General features: G+C 51.1%; 1 protein-coding gene across 1 annotated transcript in view; it reads right to left on the reverse strand.

Moving 5' to 3' along the window:
* IGF1R (insulin like growth factor 1 receptor) overlaps positions 1-14322 on the reverse strand; it is a 147133-nt gene extending 132811 nt beyond the window's left edge. The window contains exon 1 of the mRNA NM_205032.3: positions 14202-14322. Coding sequence (NP_990363.1) covers positions 14202-14295 — 94 coding nt within the window. The 5' untranslated portion in view covers positions 14296-14322. The remainder of the gene's footprint in view (positions 1-14201) is intronic.
* Positions 14323-25174: the final 10852 nt, after the last annotated feature.

Below are 25174 nucleotides of genomic sequence, written 5' to 3' on the forward strand. Positions count from 1 at the left end.
TATGTATAACAATATGTAATACACGACCCTACTATCAAATAGTAATAGCCTCTCTTAGTTTCTCTGATGAAACAGAAATCCTACACGCTCTGACCTCCCGCAGCATCACTCCTGTTTAACAAACCTAATCAAAATTTCCACCAGAACAGAGAAGCAAGATATTTTTTAAAAGCATCTAATTCACATGAGAAAAAGACAGCGCTATCCAACTTGATTTAAGAGAGCAGGGAGCCTTCCCAGCCCTCTCTTCACATGGCAGCAACACAGCTGAAATCACACAGGTCGTGCTGGAACCTGTTTTTTCAAGGCAGTTAAAACATGACCAACTTGCACCCCCAGAAAAGGGCCTTAAAGGTATTAAATTACATACATGCAGGCACTGTGGGGCTTTCCAGTCATGAGCTAACTAGACTGAAAAAAGAACCTTCCTCTCCAAATACATGGTAAAACATGTGGGTTGGCACCAGAGACAAAGTGACGAGTCTGGGGCTTATCAACTGCAAACTGTTGCACCAGAACCAAATTTAACAGTAATACAAACCCACATAGCTGCAGCAGTAGGAGTTCCCATGCAAACTTGCTTTTCTGGATGCTTTTGACTTCGTATCTATATACTGCCCAAGCCAGTGGATTTCCAACCCTATAAGCAGTTTTTAAACACTTCCTATAAGCACTGTGGACAATGTACAAATTGTAATTCTAGCTAACAATGTGGTTTAGGTATTTAATCAGTCTGCCTGTACCGAGTTCTTTTGCTTGGCAACTGCACTCGCTGTCACAAAGATGCTAAAACAACAGCATCAGGTACCCTGGATGCTTGCGAAACTGCCAGCTTTAGGACCTCCCTTCACTGCCACCTGCAGCTGCACTCTCTCATTCCAGAAGGTAAATCAAGGCCAGCCTCGGTTGAGATCTTGAGGTTCAGGACATCTCCGTGGTTATGTTTACTTCGTACCTTGTATACACAACCCACTCCTAGACATAGATACAGCTGGAGAACACATCCTGCAGCAGTTTTGCTAGCTCCTTGCTATTATTTCTGTGTTTGCTCTATTCGTGCATACGGTGAAGTGACAATGAGAAGAAATGCAAGCTCGAATAAAGATGGACAGTCACAAAGTGAAGGAGGTAATACCAACCAACTGTGCTGTTCTTTCAGCAGAGAAGCTCTAACCAACACAACCCAAAACACTGACACTCGTACACAAAACCAAGTTAATGACTTCAAGGGGTGTCTTGTTTTTAAGCTTACTGGCCCTGGTTAGCTACCGAACTCTCATTTGTTGGTAACCATGCTTGCCATGCTCACTGCTTACTTCTGCTAAACCAAAAGATGAGTAATACATTTAACTCTGTACTAAACTTCTTTAACCAAAACTACAGAAGCAATGCAACAGCATAACCAGCTGCCAGTCCTGTAAGGTGAGGGAAGAACCTCATCTCCACTGCATAAGATGTGCCACAACAGTGGTCCCAAGAACTTTCCTGCCTATCGCTCCCTGCCTGCCTGAACAGCATTAAGCCATGCCAGCCCAACTGCTCCTACCAACTGCAGGAGGCTGAACAGTTTCACTTACAAACAAAAGTCAGATATTTACATTCCTAGCCAAATTAATTCAGAAAATCCCAAATAAGACAACCCATGGAGGAAAAGAGAAAAGCAGCTGAAGTAACACCTTTGTAGGGCACGGAACACTCTACATCAACAAGTTGAAAACGGAACAGATAAAAGCCAAGCATAAGAACAGAGTCAGAAGTGACCTTGGTTTTGGTGTGAACACATGCCCACCCATACTGGGCAAGTGAGACAGGAGTGAGACCTATTAGAATATTGCACCAAAGGGTATACAGGCAACGAGCCAGCAGGTCAAGCAGGCTGCAGTCACACTGACCAGCACGAAGGGTGATATTTGATCTGAATGGAAAAGCCCATCCAGAGGGAGAAGTGAGCAAGGTACCTACAACAAGCAGGTCTGGAGTCCTGCACCTGGCTGTGTGCTCACCAAAAAACTTACTAATGAAGTAGAAAACATCAGACTTGATAACCCCCCTGCCCAGGAGTTACTCCCCAAGGACAACTGATATTACCACACACACACAGGTACGTGCTTTTATCTCAACCTCTATTTGACCCAGTGGGAGCTGCGGACACTTTCTCACAGTAATTCACTTCCCTCAAAGAGAGGCAAGGTGGGGAAAAACAAGTGGGAAGGATCTCATTTCTGTGCCCTTTCAGCCCATTTCCACTGACTGGTACCGAAACCGTCCAAGAGAACCAGCAGAGAACACATCTGTGCTACCTGAGCACAAAAACAGCTAAATTTTTGGTCACTGAAGCAACAAAACTTAGAGATCACAGCAAGAGGTGCTGTCTGTGCGCAGGCCAACTCCCCGCCGTGCTATCAGCCCTAGCAAGGCATTGCCCTTCCTTCGCTGCACCGAAAGCAAAGCATCTTTAGAGAATTGCCCTGAGAGGCCTGAACGAATGCCATGACTTGCAAGATCTGCTCTCTACAGCACTGAGCAAGAGTGAGAGGAAATGCAGACGTCCCTCATCTATGGCTGCTTTTAAGTCCTGAAAAGTAATGAAGAATCAGCATGAGACCTATTGCAAATACGGAAAAAGGCAGATCATAAAATGAGGAATGAGAGGAAGGCTGGTGAGAAAGGAAGAGGTCTGATCTTTAGACAGTACTTTGGTGAACCAGTAAATAAGTCCAGATGTTGCAGACATCTTGCTCTGCCTTCTGAAACGTAACCAAGCTAAAGGAAAAAGGGTTAACTACATCCCTTGTTCTCTGGGCTATTTGATCAGGTGATGCATTAGGATCTTCTGAAGGGGCAAGGCATTCGTTTTGTCTGAAACAAACAAACACAACGAGTCCAATGCTGAGGTGGCCTCTAACAGGACTTTCTCTAAGCCAAGGGAACACAGGGCAGTGGGTTTAAACGCTCTGCAGTACTGAAACCTGCCTGCTGCTGCCATTCTCTCCCTCACTCAGCTCAGCACAGACCTGACTTGCAGAGAACATCCTGCTCATTAACAGAAACCAGGAGCACGTTACTCCTGAGCGGACAGCAAGCACCACTTCCTCATCCATCCTACTTCGTCAGCACAACAGTCTTATCGTCATTTCAAAGGAAAATGGCCATAATTGGTTTTCCAAAACACAGCATTACAAAAATATCATGCATTTAATCGTTCTAACAAAGTGCTTTCATTATAGCAAATCACAACGTGGATCCTAAAGGACGAGGTGTGAGGGAACCAGGCACAGCCTTTTAGGTTTATTAATACCACAAAAGAAAACCAAACAGGACAGGTTTGGGAGCTGCAGCTCTCCGCTACCACAGCCCTCCTGCAGCTCCCAGGGCTCTCATTACGACCCAATCAGCTCTGCTCTGTGTGCTGCTCCTCCTCAGCTCACTGTGCATGGAAGCAGCAGTCCGACATCTCCAACAAGCACCGCCCTGCCGAGCCTCACCAAACTGCAACCACGCAGCTCGGTGAGTTTGCAAAGTCCTTTCCGAAGGAAAGTTCTTTACATCCTCTGTGAGTAACTCATTTCTGTAGGTGTTTACTTGCAAAAACCAGACCAACTGCATTAGCTGCTCTGACTGTGACCACCACACACCTGGCTCGTCAGAAACCCGGGAGAACTTTTCCCCTATGTTGTTTATCTATCTGAACAGTCGGCTGCTCTCAGACAGCACGAACAGCCATTCCTTTTCCCTCCTCCTCAGTTTTCTGCAACCCCAGGTATGGCAGTGCTGGAAAAAGCTCATACGGCCTTTCCAAGAAAAAGTGTGTTTTTCCTCCTCGGTCAGTTTTAGCACAGCGCATCCGAGCGTGCATGGATGGCAAGCTTCAATGGATTAGAAGTCACCCAACGGCCACAACACGGAACGCAGATTGCCAGCTTTCCTTCCAAATCACCACCTCAGAAAAAGTCCATACAAATGCAATTCTGTGAGGGAAGCAATAAACAGAAAAGGGACAGCCCCACCTCGCAGCCCCGCTGCTCCAGGTAACCGAGCTAAGTTTCCTCCTCGTGAATCACTTCAAGGCTTCTCCACAGCTTGGTCCCAAACCCAATTGAGAGCAGCATAAATATCCTCCCTTCAGGTTCTTCCAGAAATCCCCCTTCAGCACAGTCTGCTCTCACACACGCAACGCAGGCAGTCCAGGAACCATTAAGTTACGTTAGTAACAAAAAATATTTTGCTAACAGAAAGTGAAAATAAATGAAAATTCTTACCTGCATGCACCACCACTACGTTAATTACGTTAATTACTACCTCAAAACAGCATTAATCCCAGTTCATATCAAGAGGACAACGCTGCACGGGGACAGGGGTCAAGGATTTGTCAGAAGGTGACCACAAGAAATGACCATGGTGCGCCAGATGTTCTCCATCACAGCCCTGCTGCACCCTCTGTCACCATGCGCTCTCTGACAGTCGTTTTGCAGCTGCTCTGCACTGTAAATGGCACCTGGAAGCAAAGGTATTTCGGGACAACACCTGAGCTAAGCCACAGAAGCACGGGTTGCTCAGAGGACATCTGTGGTACGGTGAAGGCTAAGGGGAAGGCTCACCTCAAGCCCCCATCAGCCACTCCTGGCTGAGCCCCTCTCCCCACCGGCCCTGCACAGCCCTCGAGCCCCGTCCCACCAAGCGATGCTCACCCCAAGCTGCCGCCCCCCACACCTGTTCTCACAGGGACATCTCTGTGCAGCACCCCGGGCAGCATCGAATTACTGCACAGAGCCACTTCCACATTCCACCCTCCAACTCCCCCCAGGAGCCATCGGTCGCTCTCAGCTTTCACACTTCAGTAATTTTGGAATCAACAGGAAACGGAGATCAATTGTGATGGTACCAACCCTACAGTGACTCACCACTCGGCTCCCCCAGCCCGCCATCCACCTCTGAGAGCCGCACGCAGCAGCGGACCCGGCGGCACACCAGGTCCTTTCCAACCTTATGATTCTACCCAAGGATTCTATTCAACGCACACAGCCTGGCTGCCCACAGCCCCATGGTCAGGCTGCTGCAGGGAGCACCACACCATGCTGTCCCCCCCACCAGCTCCTAAACGCAGCAGCTATTGGGTTTTCTGAGCTTCACCAGGAAAAAATAAGCAATAAAGTTACATAGAACTCATCCTACTCCATCCCGGACCTGCAGATGCCTCAATCTGCATCACCTCCACCCCCCACGAGGGACAGCCGCCCTCCTGCTCTTCCCCTTCAGAGAGTACTTCCAAATCACAGCGTTCCGTTCTGCTTACACAGCCACCCAGCCAAAAAAAAAAAGCCATTTGCATGAAATTAAAAGTCAATAAGACCTGATTATTTCATTTACCAAAATAGAAAACCGTTTCATACGAACCACTTTAAAAAACGCATTCCTCTAAAAATAAACTTCACTACAAATCGAACGTGAAATTATAACAGCATACATCAGGGTAAACGCCTGCTGTAATTTGAATAAAATAAAAATAGGAAGCATGTAATTTACACAGAAAAAGCTGCGCTCCCTCCCAGACAGACAGCTTTGTGCCCCAGCCTCGGCCCATCCAATGGATCCCACCCATCCCTCACTGAGGTGACCCCCCAACACCACAGGTCCAATGGTGCCGCACAGCGCCCGGGCGATGGGCTGAGAGCTCTGTGCTTCCCAAGGACACGGAGAAACTGTTTTTTCCTGTGGATGATTCTTTTAAATCACATCTGCCCACCTCGACGAGGTTTTAATTAAAGCTCAAAACTTATCTTCCACGTTTTAATTACAATTCCGTTTTCCATCCAAATAGAAAAGGAATGCAAATGAGAAGCAATCTACCAGAAAATTCCTATCTCCTATTCTGCCTCTTAAAAATCTGAAAATTGAGGATCCGAATGAACACCTTTGTCACTTATTTACACAGTTGTATCAAAGTGACAAATGCTCTTCATTGGCAGGAAAAACACAAAGAAGAGAGGCACTGCCCATAAGGGCCGCGTTAATAAATCAAGGTGTGTAACGGCTGGCAGGCAAAAAATCCAGCTAGAGAATACAGGGAGCGGGCTGAGCGCTCCTCGTTCGGACAGGAAAGCCACGGTGCACACAGCTGTGGCTCTGCCATACTGAGTGCCACGTTCCAATTCTCTCACCCCCATACACCGCGATGCTCCGCAGACGAAGTTAAACATGACGTCGCCGATATCAGCCACGCAAACACCACAAACGTCTCCAACGGCGCCGGCTCAGCCAGCGCAGCGTGCGATCCTCATCCTCACATCATCTCTTGGATCCCATGGATATTGAGATATGGCTGCCAGGTTAAGGCACTCAGGCTCCGATCCCGCTGATGCTCCCCCCGCAGCGCTGAGCTGCTGTGCCCACTGCCAGCTGCCCGGCAGCAGCACAGCGGTGAGCACATACCTGCCCTGCTCTGATGCACCGTGACAGACCCGAAGCAGGGCAGAGCCCGGGAGGTACATACAGCCCCAGCAACTCACAGAAAGCCTATCTCCAGCCGTGGCGTTTTTAACCTCGTGGGTTATTTTTAAATATTAGAGAGATGAAAGAATCGAGAGCAGAGGTTGCATCTGTTGCCATCACAATTTAACCACGCTCCGTGTATTTATACAGTGGAATCTCCAAAATAACACTGCATCTGTTAAGATGACGGTGTTTTTCCATGGGCGCTGGGCTGCGTTACAGGGGAGTCACTCCAAAGCAACGGCTTTTGAAGTGCTGATTGCAATCCACCCCAAATTCCTTTTGTAATCATCTCCGAATGTGCTGAATTGTGAAGCTGCTGTTCCTCAGATCGGTTGGGGAACAACAAAACCCAACGCAGCTCTTCAGCGGGCGCTGCAGCCTTATGGCGAATGCAGCGTTTGCTTAACAGTGAGCTGCTCAGAGAGATGCACAGAACAGAAACCGTGTGAAAACAGACACCCATCTCACACGTGTTTCTGCTGAAGTCCAGAACCACTGCCTGAACACACACTGCACCATGCTGCATTTCTCTCCTCCTCATTCCTGCTGCTATCAGCTGAAGCAGTCTGCGGGGACTCCCACTCACTGCTGGTGAAGCTTCTGCCACTTTTTGCAGCCACAGCCCATTGGAGCACGGAGAAGCTCGGATTTACACAGGGGGTCTCCCAACCTAATTCATGTACCAAATACACAGAACCTAGCTTTTGTTAAGGTGCAGCATCAGTGAGAGAGTCTGAGCGCAGAACCAGCCTACTCCAATCAGACAGAAATCCCAGTATTTCATTAGTGCACACCAGAACTGAAACAATGAGCAAAGCCTTCCATCACCCCCAGTCCTCAGAACCACAGTGCCGAACAAGCCAAGGCTCAGAACAACAGCAGCACTCTCCTTACAGCCCATCCCTGCCACTGTGCAGGGACACTTGCACAGACACCCCACACCGTGGCTGCAGCCACTGGCAGAACTTCAAGGGAACACCAGCACAGCCTGCACAAACAACACCTCCACATCCCAGGTAGGTGAGGAGCAGGGTTTGCACACCTGTGGACTTTGGGCATCCTCCTCCAAGCTCTACTGGTTTGCAACGTATCTTCCCATAGTGTCCGAAGAAGCACAAGCACACGCATGAACAGCAATTGATGTGCACCCCACAGCTCAGCTGGGTGGGCATTCTCTCTGCACCTCCCAGAAGTGCCACGCATGCATCCCCACACACTGCTCCTCACGTAAAATGCACGCAAAGCCACCTGAGGCAGCCTGGCAATAACAGCCCGTAACTCTGTATGTATTTTGGGGAGCACACCAAACCCCCAGTGCTGTACATACAGCCTGAATACAGCAGTAATCATCAAATTACACATCACAACCCGCACACGTAAACTACAAACAACAATTCCTGCGGTGGCAAGGAACAGAGGGGACAGGCAGCACAGGAGAGCTATTTCCAACACGACCTTAACTCTAACACTACAGCCCAAGCATTCCCCCGTGACCAGCAAATAACGAGGAAACCACTCCAGTGAGATCCAGGAATAAAGCCGTGCTGCAGCCCAAGCCAATTCCCTGAGAAGTTTGCTTCCAGGAGCAGCTGTCAGCAGGCACCCGTCCAAACACCGTACCTGTGTAAGGCTGGAGATGCCCATTAGTCCCTGCCAGAGCATCCCCTTCCAGAAAAGCCTGGCTGTTTTTTGATGGCCACTCCATCACACAGGAAGCAGCAAGCTCCTCAGGTAGACCATGGCAGTAAAATGTAAACACCGAGCTGCTTATCCATCAGTTTGTTTGGAGCAGATGTTTTCACATCCAAGGCATCTGAGACCCTCTGCCCCCACCAAAAACCTTCCCAAACGCAGCAGTGGGGCTCTCACCAAGCTTCCCTGTGTCCATACCTGAAAGCCTTCTCAGGCTGACTGCCACGCTCCAAAGCAAACCTGCCACAGCACCCCACTGAGTACAGGGCGAGCCTCCTGCTGCACCACCCACCAACAAGAACTGCAACAACACAACGCCAGCCCACCGCACCTCAGCCCAGCAGCCAGCAGGCCCTCTGAACACCCCAACAGCACACGAGGATCGAGGACTGCTCCAACGTGGATTCATTTCATGCATTCTGAACTTGAAAAAACTGGTCTTTACTTCCTCCAATCCAACCCCCCCGCTATCGGAACACAACTGCCTAAGCAACCAATTAAATGAGGAATGTGCTAATAAGTGATCTGTTCCTACCAAACGAAAAACTACCTGGAAGCACGCAGTAAAAATGAATGACACCTGATCAGCCACATCAAAAAACAACCAACCCAACTCCAAAACAACACCGCACAAAGCTTCCCTCCAACGAGAGCTGCAGGGCTGTCGCTGCGTGCACATCACGCACTGCTCTGTCCATGGGGAAAGGGCAGCAGCAGGCGGTGCAGGAGGAGCCCACCTGCAAGGAGAAAGTGCTTCCATCAGAGCTCAGCTCACACCGCCAGGTCAACAGCACTATCTTTACAGCGTAATGGCCCCAATAACAGCCTGCAGATAACGCTCTCCTGACCGGTCACACATGCTGTGCTGGCAGCACAGTCAGCTCCTCACACCATTGGACTGCAGGAGCTCAGCACATCCCTATCTTATGCACCGCTGCAGCAAAGCACATACGTGTACAATTCACCAATTTCCTGCTTCGGGAGCCTCTTGTCTTCAGCAATAACTTTAATGTGAATCATTGCTCCGAATTATTATTGAAATGATTTTGTGCAGCTTTAAGAGCCAACAGTTGTTCTTCCAAAGCGTGTTTCAGTGCATGCAGAGAACAAACGTGTAACTTCACCGGGGTCAGATCTCATCTCGCTGCGGAAGTCCAAGCACTCCGTTACCTCAAAGACCTCCATGGCATCACAGGAGCACACGCAGGCTTCTTTCTGCTCCTGCCCACCAAGCAAGGAGCAAAGCACCGGGACTAGCACAAGTCTGGGTACATCCACATCAAAAACAAAGCGGTACTGCACTAAAGCTTACAAGCTGCGAGCTGAACTGTAAATTGCAATAACATCGCATCTCACGTTCGCTTTTCAACAAATTTTCAACAATTTCATTTTAAAAATTAACAGCAACGCTCCCTTACGCTGACAGTGAGGAAGCAATTGGTGTCTCGAAAGAAATCCCAAAGGAACTGCTCACATTTGGCACTTGCAGAGGCTGGAGAGGAAAGCTCTCCCTGATAAACGCCAGTTAAACCTTCACAACCCACTGCCATGCCAACACCAGCTCTGCAGGAATGCATCTCCTTCATTAATGAATAAGCCAAACTGTTTGCGAGTTCCTGCAGCAAAACAACCCCTGTGTGAAGGACAGCGCCTGTTTGGGGGCTTGGGGGACTGGTGCTGCTGTGTGAGCACAGGGAGGTACCAGCATGGCGTGCAGCTCATCGCTCGGCTGTCCTCAAACGTGGTCTCAGACAGTTCTGGACACAACAAAGACAAATATAGCGCTACAGAAACCAGCCCAGATTGTACCTGTCATGACTTGGCTACGAGGAAGAACCAGGCTGGCCAACAACCACAGCGTGTCTGCAGCGACTGCTGTGTGCCCAGTCCTGCTTCGGTGCAATACGAACGTTCTGAAGCCATTCTTCTTAAAGCAGCTTCCATAAATCATAAAAACTAATCCAACTATCCTACACAAAGAAGCTGTCTATACAATTTACAGTGATAGAAAAATTACACACGTCAAATATACCCAAATACTAAAACAGTATTTCTGCCTTTCAAACACATCATTGCACTCCCGAAGTCTCTCCGAGCGCAGCACTCTCAGATGCAGCACGTCCCACTGCCATCTAAGCCCCAAAACCTTAAAGTCACGTATTTGCCAGAAGGAACTGAAACAAACTAAAAGTACCACTGTGCAGCAACTGGAGTTGTGAGATTACAGAGACTGTTACCCCGTGTCTCAGCCTTCTGACATTTACTAACGTGTATGACAGTCAGAGGATAAACTGCAGCGGGTCCATTCCGTGTGCACAAACATGCATGCACACAGCACAGCTGATGATCCCCACACCACACACCTCCAACCAGACAGCTTTACACTGGAGCTCAAGTGAGAACTGATGCAAGTCCATAACGTGAAGATTAAGGAACACTTGATGAAAGCTATCACTGCTGCCCAGTTATCACCCTTTAAAAAGAGGGAAAACCGTTCATTTCACCGTAGTCAATTTTAAAAAGTAATAATTTAATGCAGCACGCGTTGTGAGTTATGAACTTTACGACCACCACAGAAGGTGATGAGGAAGGCGAGCTGTGTGCTGTGCAGGACCACCAGGCCAGCAGCAGGCGGGAAGCAAACAGCCCCTGTGCACACATCGTGTCCCTCAGAGGGCGGTGACGCACTGAACAGGTTGCCCAAGGAGGCTGTGGATGCCCCATCCCTGCAGGCATTCAAGGCCAGGCTGGATGTGGCTCTGGGCAGCCTGGTCTGCTGGTTGGCGACCCTGCACATAGCAGGGGGTTGGAACTGGATGAGCACTGTGGTCCTTTTCAACCCAGGCCATTCAGTGATTCCCTCCACAGGGTGAGGAGCGCAGCAAACTGCCCCACGCGTGTGCAGCCCACAGTGCACAACGCAAACGCCTCCTCCACAATTCTCCTTGCAAATGCCAGACGAGCAGGAAATTCAACATGACTGGAAATGACTTTTCCCGAGGTAAGGCACGCTGATAAATTCCAAATGAACACAGATTCAGAAGCCTAACAGGGAAATTCATCACTGCCTGATCTGGGGTGCGCGTCTCACGATGAAGAGCGTTGCGGTGTCACCGGAGTTGTGATTTAAACACACTCAAAACCAGCTGGAAAGAAGAACTGAAGCTAATGGAGATTAACACCCAGCTTCACAAACCTGAGTGCTTTCCCTACCAAGGCCAACACGCTCCGCCTTCTGCTGTACTGAGCCGTCGTGCCCGCAGCCCCTCACTGCTCCCACCGCCACAAGAACCGAGCACAGCTTCCCTCCCTTCAAACACAGAGGGGCACTTCTGTCCAACACCGGCTCAGCCTTCAGACTTCACATAGGCACCTTCCTTCCTCACTCGTTCCTCTGCTTTCTCACATTCTCAACGCGTTTTGCCCAACGTTGGCCAAGTCATTTCCTAACCCCTCTGGTTTCTGACTCACACAGGCCTTTGCTCCAGTGCAGAGCACACAACCTGAGCCCAGCGCTCCCTCCTACAGCCGCAGTGACCGCCGCTGCCCGGCGGCTTTCCGCCCCCACTGCTCCACACCCGGCTGCACCGCTCCTCCACCGCCAGCATTCCCTGCCTGCAGCCTCAGCTCCGGGAGCTTCCCGGCTCCATCCAACAACATCCACTGACCACGAGGAGCACACGGAGGCGCTGATGTGAAGCCAGGTGTGTGTAACGCTGGCACTGGGAGGGCAGGAGGGCTTTAGTAGGCAGCTTGGGATAGAGATTAAGCATACAGCACGAGCTGCTGCTTATTTAGCATCAGAAATACAAAGCACACGCTGGTGAGATGAACAAGAGCTCACAGAAAGCTGAGCAGATCCATCAGCGTACCTCGGGCTGAACTATGATGAATAACTTAAACCACTGATTCTAAACGCTCACCCCGTTCCCTCCCAGACACCCTTCACGAGCACAGACCACACGAGGGCAAAGCTCAAACCCCTCTGTGTTCAAGGCACCAAAGGAAGAAAACACCGAGGCTCGGCTGTGTCCCACACCCACCGCTGGATGGAAGAGCCCCCAGCAATGCAGCCCTACACACCAAAGGGCTGTGACACAGCACGGGGCCTTGTTACTTTTACGCTGCTCTAACCAAGTCTCAAACTCGTACCACCCTGCAGCATCCTCCCCAACCACACGCACACCACTGAGGCCACCTGCGTTTTTCAGAGTTTTCTGCCACCCAACCATGAACAGATTCTACGTAATTTGGCATTGAAAAGATGGGCTTCCCCCTCCTGTTGCAACTCCTTTGTATTCCTATTTAGGAATGCTGTGCTTGTTTGACCGAAAATGGAAGTGCCTTTTAGCTATGACACAGTATATATGAAAAACAAATAAAAATTAACATTAATCTTCCTTCCACTATTGCAGAGAGAGAAGAATATGAAGAGATGCAAAACATCTGCTCTGGAGATCATTTTCCCCCCCTGACAGCAGCATTCTTTGGGCAGTAAGTGGTGAAAACAAAAGCCATTGGAGTGCAAACTACAAAGGCGATCGATCAGAGGCAGCGCCCGCGCAGGACGACTTCCTCAGCACATCTCCCCACACGTAAACACCGACATCAGGAGGAGATATTTCATTTGGGAGGTTCTTAATTGGGTCATTTCAGTTAAATGGCAACGGCAAACCCTTGGGAGGACTGGAAGCCAAAATCCCAACCCTCTGTGCCCGGTTTTATGGCAGGAGTGGGGCGAACTTCAGGAGTGGCTTTGACTCCGCGGCAGCGCACCTCGGGGCGCACCGCATCCCCTCCGCGCGTTTTCCCCACGCGGCTGATCCCGCCGAAGCCCATCCCTGAAGGAGGGCAGGGGGCTTTTGTTTTCAAGCCTGCGGATCAACACCGCCTCTCGAACGGCTCTGGGCAGCAGAGCTGCAGCTCCCAGCCCGCACCAGCCCGACCTGGGCCTCATTTGCAAGGAGTTAATTGGCACTCGCCGCCTAACGAAACGCGGCGTTACTCAACACGCGTTACACACTCCGTCTACACGCATCTTGCTCAAACACCGGGTCGTTTTAGCCTCGTCGTCGGCGCGTCCACGGAACTTCCTCTTCAACCCGAAACCACCGCTACCTCAGAAGCCCCGCGCTCCCCGAAGCTCGCCCGTCCGTCCCCACAACACGCGGCTTCCCCGAAGCGAGGCACGCACGGACCGCGCTGTAAAACACACACGCAGCGGATTACGCCGAAGCACCAAAACACAGGAAACGACCACGGCTCCGCGGGCGGGGAGAAGAGACGGAACAGCCCGTGAAACGCTCGGGCTCCCCGCACAGCTCCCCGGGAAACGAGGGGCGGCCACCCCGACGCGCGGGGAGCAGCGCGGGCACTCCGCGCACCCAAACACGGCCCGGGCTGCCGCGACTGCCGGCGGGCGCCCCCCACACGTACACACACGGAGGAAGCTGTTCGCTACCACAACCGACCAAAAAAAACCCACTCGTTACTACGCGGCCCTTCCGGCCATCAGACGTCTCCGCAGCAGCGCGGCGCACCGAGCCGAGCGCTCACGAAGGAAACGAAGCCCGCCGCCTCCATTCCGAGCCCCTTCCCGGCGCGCTGCCTGCAGGAACGCTCCGCTCGCCGCGGCAGGTTACCGCGCACGGCGCTGACAGACATCGACCTCCTTCCCGGCCCCGCAGCGCCCGCCACGCGGCCCCACGCCCCGCCAGGTGCGGGACACAAAGGCGGGCGGCAGCCGGGGGCTGCGGGCCGAGGAGCGCCGCGCGGGGCGGGGGGGAGCCGCACAGCCACGCGTCTCCGCGGCAGCGGCCGCAGCGGAGCCGCCCCCCGCGCGTCGCCATCACCTCGTGGTCCCTCGCGGTGTCCTCACGCACCTCGGAGTCCCCCAACGCGACGCCGTCACCTCACGCGACGCCGACACCCCCCGGACCCCGCGGCCCTCACTGCGCCCCGACACCGCCTCCCCCCTCCCACCCGCCCCCCGCAGCCCCGCTCCCCGCAGTACTCACTTTCCCCATTTGTCGGACACAGGCAGAGCGCGGCGAAGGCGAGCAGCAACCCGCAGAAGACGGCGAGGGTCCCTCCTCCAGCGCCAGACTTCATTCCTCTTTCTTTAGTCGGAAAAAATCCCCTTTTCCGGAAAAAAAAAAAAAAAAAAGGAAAAAAAAAAAAAAAAAAGGAAAAGAACAACCGAGTCCCGAACGGTTCGCTGTCCTCTTCTGCCCTACAGATAACAACGACGGAGGGCCGAGAAGCGAACTCCCCACGCCGCCTCACGGAGCGACGAACCCCGGCGGGAGCAGCGATCTCCCGGAGGCGGCGGCGCAGCAACGGCGGCAGCGCGGCTCGCAGCCCCGCGGCGGAGCGGCCGCGTCCCCTCAGCGCCGCTGCCCGGAGCCCGCGGGCCGTGAGCGGGGCCGGCGCTCGGCATCCTCAGCCTCCATTTTCCAGCACCGCACACACACAGAACTGGGAGGGCTGCGGGGGAGGCGGGGGGGCGGCCCAGACAATCTGATTACAAAACAACAACAGCGGCGCGCCCGGCCCTGCGCGCGGGGACGGGGCTGCCCCGCCGGGTCCCCCTCCGCCCTCCGAGAGGCGCGGCCGCACCGCACCGCCGCGGGGATGGGGCACGGCTCGGCTCGGCTCCGCCGCCGCCTCTTCAAATAAAAATTAAAAAATAATAATAATAACAACAAAAAATACCAAAATAGAGGTTAAAAAAAAAGAAGGGGACGCGGGGCAGCTCAGCACCCCGCCGGCTCCCCCCGCGGCCCGGCCCCGCGCATCCCTCCGAGCCGCCGAGCCATGGCGGGGGCGGGGGGGCCGGACGGCAGCGCGGAGCCTCCCGGAGCCGCTCTGTAAATCCTTCGCCTCCTCTCGCTCTCGCTCTTTTTTCCCCCCCCTCCTCTCGGGGTGCGCGCGGCGCCGGGCGGGGGGAGGGGAGCGCCGGGAGGGGCGCGGGGGGCGCGGGGCGCTGAAGGTCACAGCCCCGCAGCACGGAGGGTCCGCGTTCCTCAGGGGGGGGGTGCGCCGCCGCCGCCGCCGCCGCTCCTCGCGCTCAGAGCTCCGCTCGCAGCCGCGATCCCCTCCGGTATCCTCCCGCTCCGCCGCCCCGCGCGACGCCCTCTCCGCTCCGCGCCGGTAAACAACCGCCCGACGCTCCGCTTCTCCCTCTGCGGCCGCGCGGGGACGGGGCTCGCGCCCGCCCTGCTGCTGCCTGCTGCCTCCGCGCGCGCGCACGCGCCCTCGCTGCTCGCAGAGCGCGCGCCCGCAGCACGCCCCCCCCCTCCCCTTCCCGCTCCCCTCGCCCAGGCGGCGGCGGCGGGGCGCGAGCGGGCGCGAGGCAAAAGGCGGAGCGCGGCGCGCGGAGCGGAGCGGAGCGGAGCGGCGTCGGGAGGGGCGGGGCCGGAGGGGCGGGGCTGGAGAGAGCCAGGTCGGCTGGGTGGGGAAATGAATGAATGAAACGGATGGGACGGGATAAATAAGATTCCACGAAACGAAATAAATGAAATGGAATAAAAAAATAAAATAAAATAAAATAAAATAAAATAAAATAAAATAAAATAAAATAAAATAAAATGGAAGAGCCTGAGTTAAGAGGAAAGAGAGGCGCCCAGTTTCCATTTCCACACCACTTATTGGCTGCTTTCAGTCCCTCCAGTCATACGGTGGGAGCGCAGGCCGAGGGCTGGCGGGGTGCAGACGCAGGGAGCCGGCAGCAGCACAGCGTCCCGTTCCCCACTGCCATCCCTGTGTTTGCACCCAGCGCTGCCTGCACCCCACTGCACCCCGCAGCGCTGCCGGGCAGGCAGATGGACGCACCCAAGCAGATAGGACTGGGGGTTTCATTAAGGAAGGTTCAAATCTGACATCACGAATGCAAGTGCTCCTGCAGTTTCTCCATCCGCTTTTACACCTTCCCGGAGGGCTGCATCCAGGCCTGGACCCCCGGCACGAGAGAGACGTGGAGCTGTTGGAATGGGCACAGAAGGGGCCGTGAGGATGCTTGGAGGCTGGGATACCTCTCTATGGGGATGGGCTGAGAGCTGGGGGTGATCAGCACGGGGAGAGGGGGCTCTGGGGAGATCTCACTGTGGCCTTCCAGCACCTAGAGGGACTTATAAACAGGAGGGAGACCAACTCTGTATGCAGTCTGATGGTGACATGGCACAGGGAATGGCGAATTTCGCTGTCGCTGCGTACAGCTGTGCCCAGTGCTGGCACTGGACGTGGGCAGAACAAGTGTCCTTTCTGTGCGCGTTGTGGCATTGATGCGCACACATCGTAATGCATAACTTACAGATTAATGTGTTGTTGTGTTAAGGCAGAGCTGAAGTGGGAACGGAGTGTCCATCATTCATCACTCTGCTGTCATAAAGAACTTCTATTAATGTCAAAGAGCCGTTCTTTCATTGCTCTGACAAATAGGGCAAGCCGTGGACAAGCACGCCATACTGGGTGCTGTGCAGAGAAGTTGTGCTTACAGTCTCTCAAGAACGCCATTCGATAGGTGATGGAACAGAGCTTCTTTCTGGAACCCGACAAACTATTTTAAAAGGAAAAAAAAAAAAAAAGCCCAACAAAGTGATGATATCAGCACAGGGTGGTGCTGGTGGTGCTCTGCAGCCACCCGGTGCAGTGCCAATGTGATGTGGTTCCTCGGTGGGAATGGTGTGGCTGGATGCTGCCAGGACACCCGCACCTGTCTGTCCCACTGCAGCTGCACAGTGCCTTCTGCTGCATGGTGCCTTCTGCAGCACAGTGCCTTCTGCTGCAACCTGAGCAAAATACAGATCACTTTATAGTGCTGTGCAGTGGTGCATCACAGTGAAATCTATTTCCTTGTTGACGCTGCATGCACCTGTTTTATCTACAGACCTGTTCAAAGGAGGCTGGTATGAGTCGTGAGAAGTGTTTGGTTACTGGGAATCCACGCCTGGCATCCTGTCACAGGCTGACCACCACCGATTGTAAGTACAGACTGAACAGTTGCTCTCTGGATGGAGAACTGATTAAAACATCTTACTGGAATTTCATCAAAAGGGAGTAAATCTGACTGGATACAAACATCCCCAGTTGAAAAAGTAAACGTTTCGTCCATCAGATTACGTGAGGTGGTCAGTGTGCAAACCCCCCATAGGTCACAATGTCTGTGAGTCCATCTACGTACATCAAGAGTGTGTTAGGAGAGCGCTTCCCATTGCAGTCATCGCCTTCTGCAGTCTGTGCTGGGATGACACCCCTCTGTGCCTTTGCCAGGTGCTGTCCTTCTCCCAGCTCTGGGCACGCCTTCCTACCTCCAGCCACCCCGCTGCACACTGCTGGGGCTGTCGCTGGCCTCTTGTTGTTCAAATAACAGAAGTTTGGCTTGATGTGTTGTGCATCCAGACTTGTGCAAAATCTTCCCCTGCTTTCTTTTTGCTCACGAAGCCTACGCTATAACTTTCAGCAGCAGAAGTGGCCTTCTCCTGGCTCATCCCGCTGCTTCCACACTCATTCCCCCTCCGCTTGGGCCGGGCTTCATGCTCCCTTTTCCCACTGCTGGTTTACGGTCCTTGAGACAGGCGGATGGACAGAAAGGAACGCCGACTGCTCACACATTTCCCCCTTGGGGCGCGGTGCAGGATGCCACCAGCATACCTGTGTCCTGTTAAAACTCCGCTTAAGTGGAAAGTTGAGGAAGTGCGGTGGTGGGGATGAAACGATGCGGTTAAATCAGCCGCTGACCCCGGTCTCTCAAAACATGTATCTGCCCAAGGCAAATATCCTCAGCCATATTTTAACTTTAACAGCAGCCTCACCGCTGCCTTCTGGGGCCACCACTGGGGAGAAAGAGGCCTCACTATTTTCCCTGCCCCAGTGCTCGCTCTCGGCATAGGCCTGGCTAGACTTTATTTTGGCTTCCGCACCGCTCCCAGGGCAGGCTGACCTCCCTGCCAGATGCCGGCTTGTCACAACCTGTAACACCCGAGCGCTTTGCTGCTGCCCTTCACCTCCTGCTCGGAGCACGCACCGCCTCCCTTTTCCACCTCTCCATTTGGCCAACCTTTTCCAGGCTCTGTTTCAGGTGAACATCTTGTGCTCCGCTCAGCATGTGCCGTGCACCTGCACATGGACACATGCATTGTTCCTTTTCCTCACCAAACATCCATTTACAAACTGCGTGAGTCTGACAAGAACCCCTTCCATGCCATGCAAATTGCACGTTGCCTGTTTATTTCCCTATTCACCACTTTTTGTGCTGCTGTGAATTGTACCAAGCACCAGTCATCTCCACGGGTTCCCATCTGCAAGAAAATGTGGCTTCCCATTTGCACAGGGGCAGGGATTGAGACAGGGACGGTGTGTCTGCGGTGCCCAAGGTGTCTGTACAGCCCCTCCATCACCATTTGCTACTCCATATCTGCAGCACAGGGCAGGATATGGGTAGATCACGCAGCAGAGATTTCTAATTCTCCTGGCCCTGATACGACTGCAAACAGTGGCCTCAGATTGGTCCCTTCTGGAGCAAATAAAAAGTGAAGGGAAGAAAGGACATTGTTTATCACCTCTTTCCCACACACCTCCCTCCTTCAAACAAGGAGGTATGCCGTTACGTGGACGATTTAGGGGCAGCAGCCATGCAGGCATAACTCTAAAATTCATGTTTTAATAACAACAACAATAATAAGCACACAACAGCATTTATAACCCTAGTTACAGGCCTGGGATATCATATCCATAGCAACTGCAGCGAGTGCTGGATGCCATATATTTAGAGTTCCCATGCACCTGCCTAAAATAGCCACCAATAAATTATGCTGATGTTTGTGCCTTTCTGACAGCATTCTAACAGGCTGCTGGTGTGCTGCGAAACCGCTTTGTGAGGGGAATCTCACTTTGGTACCAGGTGTCTCCCAGTGGCCTCCTCTTTCATGTTTCCCATCGCACCAAGTGAGTCCCATTACCAGCACAGAGGGGAGCGTGGCGGCAGCAGGGAGCGGGCAGAGCTCCACCAGCACAAGGGGAGTGGGATCAGACTTCCACCATAGGTCTTGCACGTCCCACCTGGTGCCCCATTCATTCACTGGAGGGCAGATTCTGCAGCCTCTGTGGTGGGAGGGAAGAAAAGTGGGTGAGGGTTGGCCCCAGGGAGTTTAAGCTCATCTGTTCTACCTGCAGGAGAATTGCAAGGACCACGGGTGCTGCTGGGGTTCCGTTTGTTTTTAACCTCAGGGGTACAGTTGTTTCTCTAAAATTGATTTCACAATGAGCTTGCTTCTCTGTGTACTTGTGTTTGACCCCAGAAGGGATGGGAGCTTTCACTGTAGCTCAACAGAATGTAGAATGGAACCCAAAACAAAGTCAACAGTGGCTTATTTGGGCTGTAATTCTTCACTGGTACCAAATCTTTGATAGAGTCTTATGCAGAATAAGAAGACCTAAATATTACACGTGCACAATGCATACAATATACATTTTTAACTTTTAATTTCTTCACGTTTCCATTCATTTGATGACATGCAAGCATCAACACACTGCTTCAAGTCCAATGAAATCCAAACTCTCTTGCAGTTGCAAGAAGAAAGAAAAATGGTTTTGTTCTCTTGTGTCTTTTCTTTAAGAAGATTAAGGAAAAACACAGCCTTACAATGAATAAATCGGATCCTCAGCACTAAGAGCATATCCAGAAGTTGCTGAAGGAAAAGAAAATCCTGACATCCTGTTGGAACAGGAATGTGGTCCTCTGGTAAAAGACAGGGCTGAGCCTACTGGTTTGTTGTTGTTGTTGTTTTCCTGAGGTGATTAAACAGTCGTTAGATTTTAGGGTAAAATAATATTCATCTCTGAAAGGTTGAGTGTACATTTAATAATACTAAAAGTGCTTTAAAGCAGTTGGAACATATTTCCAGATGGTTTGGGAATGTGTAAATATTAGCACATTCTGAGGGCAGGTTTTAAAAGGCCCTTCAAAGTCGGTAGGCTGTGACATCAGCTTTCCCCTAACTCACCCTCTGCGCGTTGGTTACTGCGTGAGCACCGCGTGCGGTGCAATGGATGCCCTGCAGAGTTCAGTGGCAGCGGAGAGAATATGGATCTGAAGACGGAGGAGACAGAGAGAAGGATGTTAATAACCAGGGGCTTGGGAAAGAAATTTCCAAGCAGTCACTTCCAGGCTGTGCCAAACACGAGAGACTTCAGCTTTCCTTTCGGAGCCGCCTCTCCCCGGCGCCGTGCTGCCCTGTCCCTTTGTCCCACTCCCTGCCCTCGTTCTTCACACCACATATCAGTGCCCAGAGCGGGCTTCCTGCCCACGCTGCAAGGCAGGGATGTCCTTCCCAGCACGTTGTTTGGAGACCTGCTGTCCTTACCGAGCCAGGGGTACGGTGGGCTGCTGTGTCGTGTGGCCCTGAGAGGGATTCGCACCACAAATGCCAACATCAAACATTATCACCCCAGGTCAGATCAGAGTGCAGCATGTGAATCTAGTGCTGTTTTCCGTTGTTGTTGAGAAATTAAAGAGAATTAAACATTTATTTTCTTTCTTTTTTAATGTGAGAGCTCTAAGATTACATATTTTATTGCAGTCTTAGTTTTCTCTTTTTGTGCCTACAGACAACCTGCAAAGAATACATGTGCTGTGTGACCAGAATGGCTCTGGAACAGAGAAATTACTCAAGAGAAGGACTTTGAATCACAGTTGTTTAAATCCCAGTTAACAGCAGCTCACAGCCCCAACAGAGACAAACTGTCTCCTTCACATAATGCTTTTGTTAACTCCTCTGTATTCAATGCCACGTGGATACATTCAAGCTACTGCCTTTTTCTGGACGGGCTCCCCAAGCTCTGTCTGTTCTTCCATTCCCCCGGAGACCGCCACGGCCAAATTTCAGCCCAAACTGGGAAGAAGGAGCACAGCAGCTGCTGAGACCGGCCACCAAATAGCCAGGAGATGTGCAACATACCTCCCCCGGCCACCTCAGACCACTGTTCCTACAGGCTAACAAGCATCCTGGGTAATTCAAACATTTGTTCCGATACCTTGGACAAACCAATCAAAGCATTTTCCTTAATAACTCTCTCTATTTTCTTCTCTCAGAGTGTTTCTAAACCAAAAGTGGTATTCATGCCAATGAACTGGGGGAACACTGAGATTTTGTCCCTCAGCATCGTGTGAGCTTCTGCATTTGTGCTGTGGGAGAGGGTTGTCATTTGCCTGGAAGTTCCCATAGTGAATTTATTGGTCTTCTGACGTTCCTGGCGCCAGGTCTGCATTCCCATAAAACAAGCCAGAAGAAACTTTGGAAACAGAACCTTTATAGTATCCACATATTGGGCCATATTCAACTCCGAAGTCAGCAGGTGCAACTCCCACTGATTTCAGTGGGAATTCTGTCTGCTTACGCTGGAGCTGAACTTGGTCCATGGTATCTGGGCACCTTTCCCAAAAACTCTCTTCACTGAATACTGGGAATGACAAAGCTTAACACGCTTCTCTGCTGTCCCTCAGAAAGGAATCTGTCTGTCTTTTCAAGAGGCTGCGGGGGAAAAATACCTGCTAGGCTTACGGAGCTGCCTTTGCCGTTATACCTCGGTGTGAGTGTCTGATACACTGTCATGGACTCACACCTTCCCTTGTTTAAAGACCATCTGTCCAAAATCACGCTCCTTTTTTGAGGCTTTAAGGGAAGGATGCATTTAGTCTCCTTCTCTTTTTTTTTTTTCTTTTTCCCTGGCATAATTATTTGTTCCGCAATGATTTTTAAACACCATTGAAAAAACCTATAATGTAAATAATGTAAGAAAGAATCTTCTTGGAAAGGGAAGTGATTTTGTCTGCAGAACTGCTCTTTCTGCTAAGTCATCTTGCATAGAAAAAAAAGCACAGTTGCATTAGATAGTGCTCTTCCAAATTCCTTCAGAGGTGAAGGAAAGCTCTCGGGTGCATTTTTGAGACCCTCATTCTTTAGGATGTGTCAGTGAAGCTGAGCATGTGCTTAAGTGTGTTCTTAAATAAGACACTTTTGAATGAGGTCTTACGTAAGTGTATCTTCATACAAGAGGACTGCATTTTGTAGTATTTGCTACAGTAAGGGTGGATGAATTTAAATACTGTTGTAATCTCCAGGCAGTGTGGGCTAAGGCATGGGATTCCAGTGTGCTACCAGAATGCGGTGAGACCAGATTTTGAGGGAATGTCCATCACTGTAAGCCAGGATCTTATCAGGGAAGGCTGTTCTCACAAGAGTTTGGCATAGATTCATTTATGTAAATTTGAGAGAAACTGCTGAGTGAGGTACAAGGGTGCCTGGCTACCTCCCCCACCTTCCAGATCCTGGCAGAAATAACTGAGACAGGGCTGCGTCATTACCTGCTCAAGTTGAGTTGTCAAAGTGCACGGATCATTCAGCCACGCCGTACTAGCTGCCAGACCCACCTTTGAAAATCTTCTCCCAGGCTTCTGGCTGCTTTGATCCTGCCTGTGTGCGCTTCTGAATGCCGTTTTCTCTTTTTTGCACCCAAACCTGCAGGGTTTTCCTGAGGAGGTGGCACGCATTACTCCAGTCCGGAGATCCATCCTGGAAAGGAAGCCAACTGCCAGGGAGAACATGGGACATCCAAGCTATTGCCTCCTTCCCCTTCCTTCTAGGTGGTGGCTTTCCCTTTGCTCTACTCACAGCAGCAGCTTTTACTCACAGATCAGCCAACACCATGCCATAACTATGGCATCTTTTAAATAGCTCTTAATCCAGATGATTGTCTTCTGTAGGTGGACACCTCGGAACAGGTTTCTGGTGCAATATTAGCTTTGCAACGTCAAGGATCACCAAGAAGGGAGAAGTATATCAGCTGTCAGTGAGGTGTCATTGCTCCTGAAGAACCTGCACTGCCACCTTTTGTCCTGGGCCCCACGGGTTTTTTAATCTCAGCACCCAACTGCAAAGCCCCCAGCACCCTTGCCCGTATCCCTGCAGGGCACAGCCCCGGCAGTTCCAGCTGCAGCTGCAACACAGTCGTTTTATCACATGTACTGTAATATTGTCCCTAGTAAAACCTAACACTCTTGAGTAGGCGTAGTAAACTGAAGACAATCAAGATCTTAAAGGGTAATATGTTTTTATGTGTTTAGTAGCTTATGGTGCTGTATAACTTCCGAGCCCAAATGCAGCAGTGGCCTCTCCAAATCATGCTATTAATATTGTATAATGAGCAGTGCTGCTGCTCCTGGATTCTGGCACACTGGAGGGTAATTTCTAGCTCTTCAAGTCCCTAGTAAAAGTGCTTTCCTCTCCAACGGCTGTGTGTCTGCCTTACGCTGGGCAGCACTGTGTGTCACCCTCCTGCTCTACACGACCCTCTGAGGCTGAGCATAGCATTCTGCATCCTGCCATCTCTTCTGAGACTCCACGTGCAGATGCCTGTAAAAGGGCTCACTGAAACCAAACCAACAACCAAACAGAAGAGCTGCTAGAGAAGGTTTCCAAGATCACTCGTGGAGGGCAGGGCCAAATTCTGCCTCAATTACTCACTTTTGTAGGGCATGACTGTACTTCTGAAGAGTGGTTTTTATATGATTCTTTCTTTCTCCTAAGGACAGCTGAGGACTGTGTCTGCAATTCATTTGCTGTCAGTGAAAGGTGTGTGAATGGCAGTGGAGAACAACAGTAGCAGCGTTTGTGCAATGCGTTGCCACTTCAGAAAAGTGGGCTTCCTAGCAATAAACCGTCACATATGCAAGGCTAACACAAATGAAGTCTGTGATGCACCAAATGTCATCACATTTTCAAATTGACAACGTTTTGCTCAGGAATTCTCTTTAATTTTGGGTTTCCAGTGCCCTAACACAAGTCTCCTGCAGCAAACATGTTCCGGCACCTGGGCAGTGGGCACAGGACAAAATGGAACAGAAAAGAACAGCTTTTTCCCCATCACTTGTATTTTGCTTCTTCCCACAGTAATTAGAATTCAGATAATGTTAATGTTCCCATTCTTATGTTAAAATTAATAGTAGAGTGCTGGTATTCCAGCTAGACATTAATTGTATAATATTCATCCGACAAATGCTATTAGTTTTAGAAATCTTCCAGATAAACTTATATAAATTTGTCACCACAAACCCATGAAAAAAACTTTCATGCATACAGATGAGGGCTTTTCTATAGTAGTGCCAGGATCCTGAGCAGTCCGAGGGTAGCTAGCCTGCTTCTGAACAAAAAGGAGAATATCCAGCTGTATCACCCCATTCTTACAGTCTTTTTCCTGTTTAATTTAAAACCTATTGTTTCTCACCAGTATGTAACACTGAAGAAATTACCTCCATACCAGGACGTACTTCATAGAACACGTTGCGCGACAGGTTAATATTTTACAGCTATTATCTGAATATTATTTGGATTTGAGTGGTTAGAAAAGGGAAGGAAGTACATACAGATCTTCTGTAGATGTATGACCAGTGGCTGGGGTGTGTTTTCCAAAGACTTGGATGTATAACAAGGGTTTCTGAGACCTTCTCAGCCAGAGGAAATAGAGAGAGCCCCCTCATCCCCAAGGGCATCTCGTTGGTAGCAGACAAAGCGCACTGCGGGTGTGTGTGGGGTGGCCCTGACCCCTGCTCATCCCCCTCGCTGGGCTTCCTCCACATCACCCCTGCCTCCACATTGCCTCCATGATCCCCTGTGCATTGCAAAGAAGCAGAGAGAGCCAGCTGGCATAGAAATCACAGATCTACCAAAGTCACCTGGCTAATCACCTTCCTGGCCATCCTTCTGTAAAAACATAGCAGCACTATTTGTGCTAGAGTTAAATGCCAGATGTTGGGATCCGTATTCTCTTGTTCCTCAAAGACTGCAACAAACGTTCTGTGCTTCCAGCCCTCTGCTATCTCATCAGCATTGCCATGACTTCTACAAATAACTGTCTGAAGGGTCAACCTCTTCTCAAGGCGAGAATGCATTTCCAGCCAACACTCTTCTCCTTTCAAAGGAGGCAACAGCCCAAC

This window comes from Gallus gallus, chromosome 10, assembly GCF_016699485.2.
Source record: "Gallus gallus isolate bGalGal1 chromosome 10, bGalGal1.mat.broiler.GRCg7b, whole genome shotgun sequence".
Taxonomy (NCBI): domain Eukaryota; kingdom Metazoa; phylum Chordata; class Aves; order Galliformes; family Phasianidae; genus Gallus; species Gallus gallus.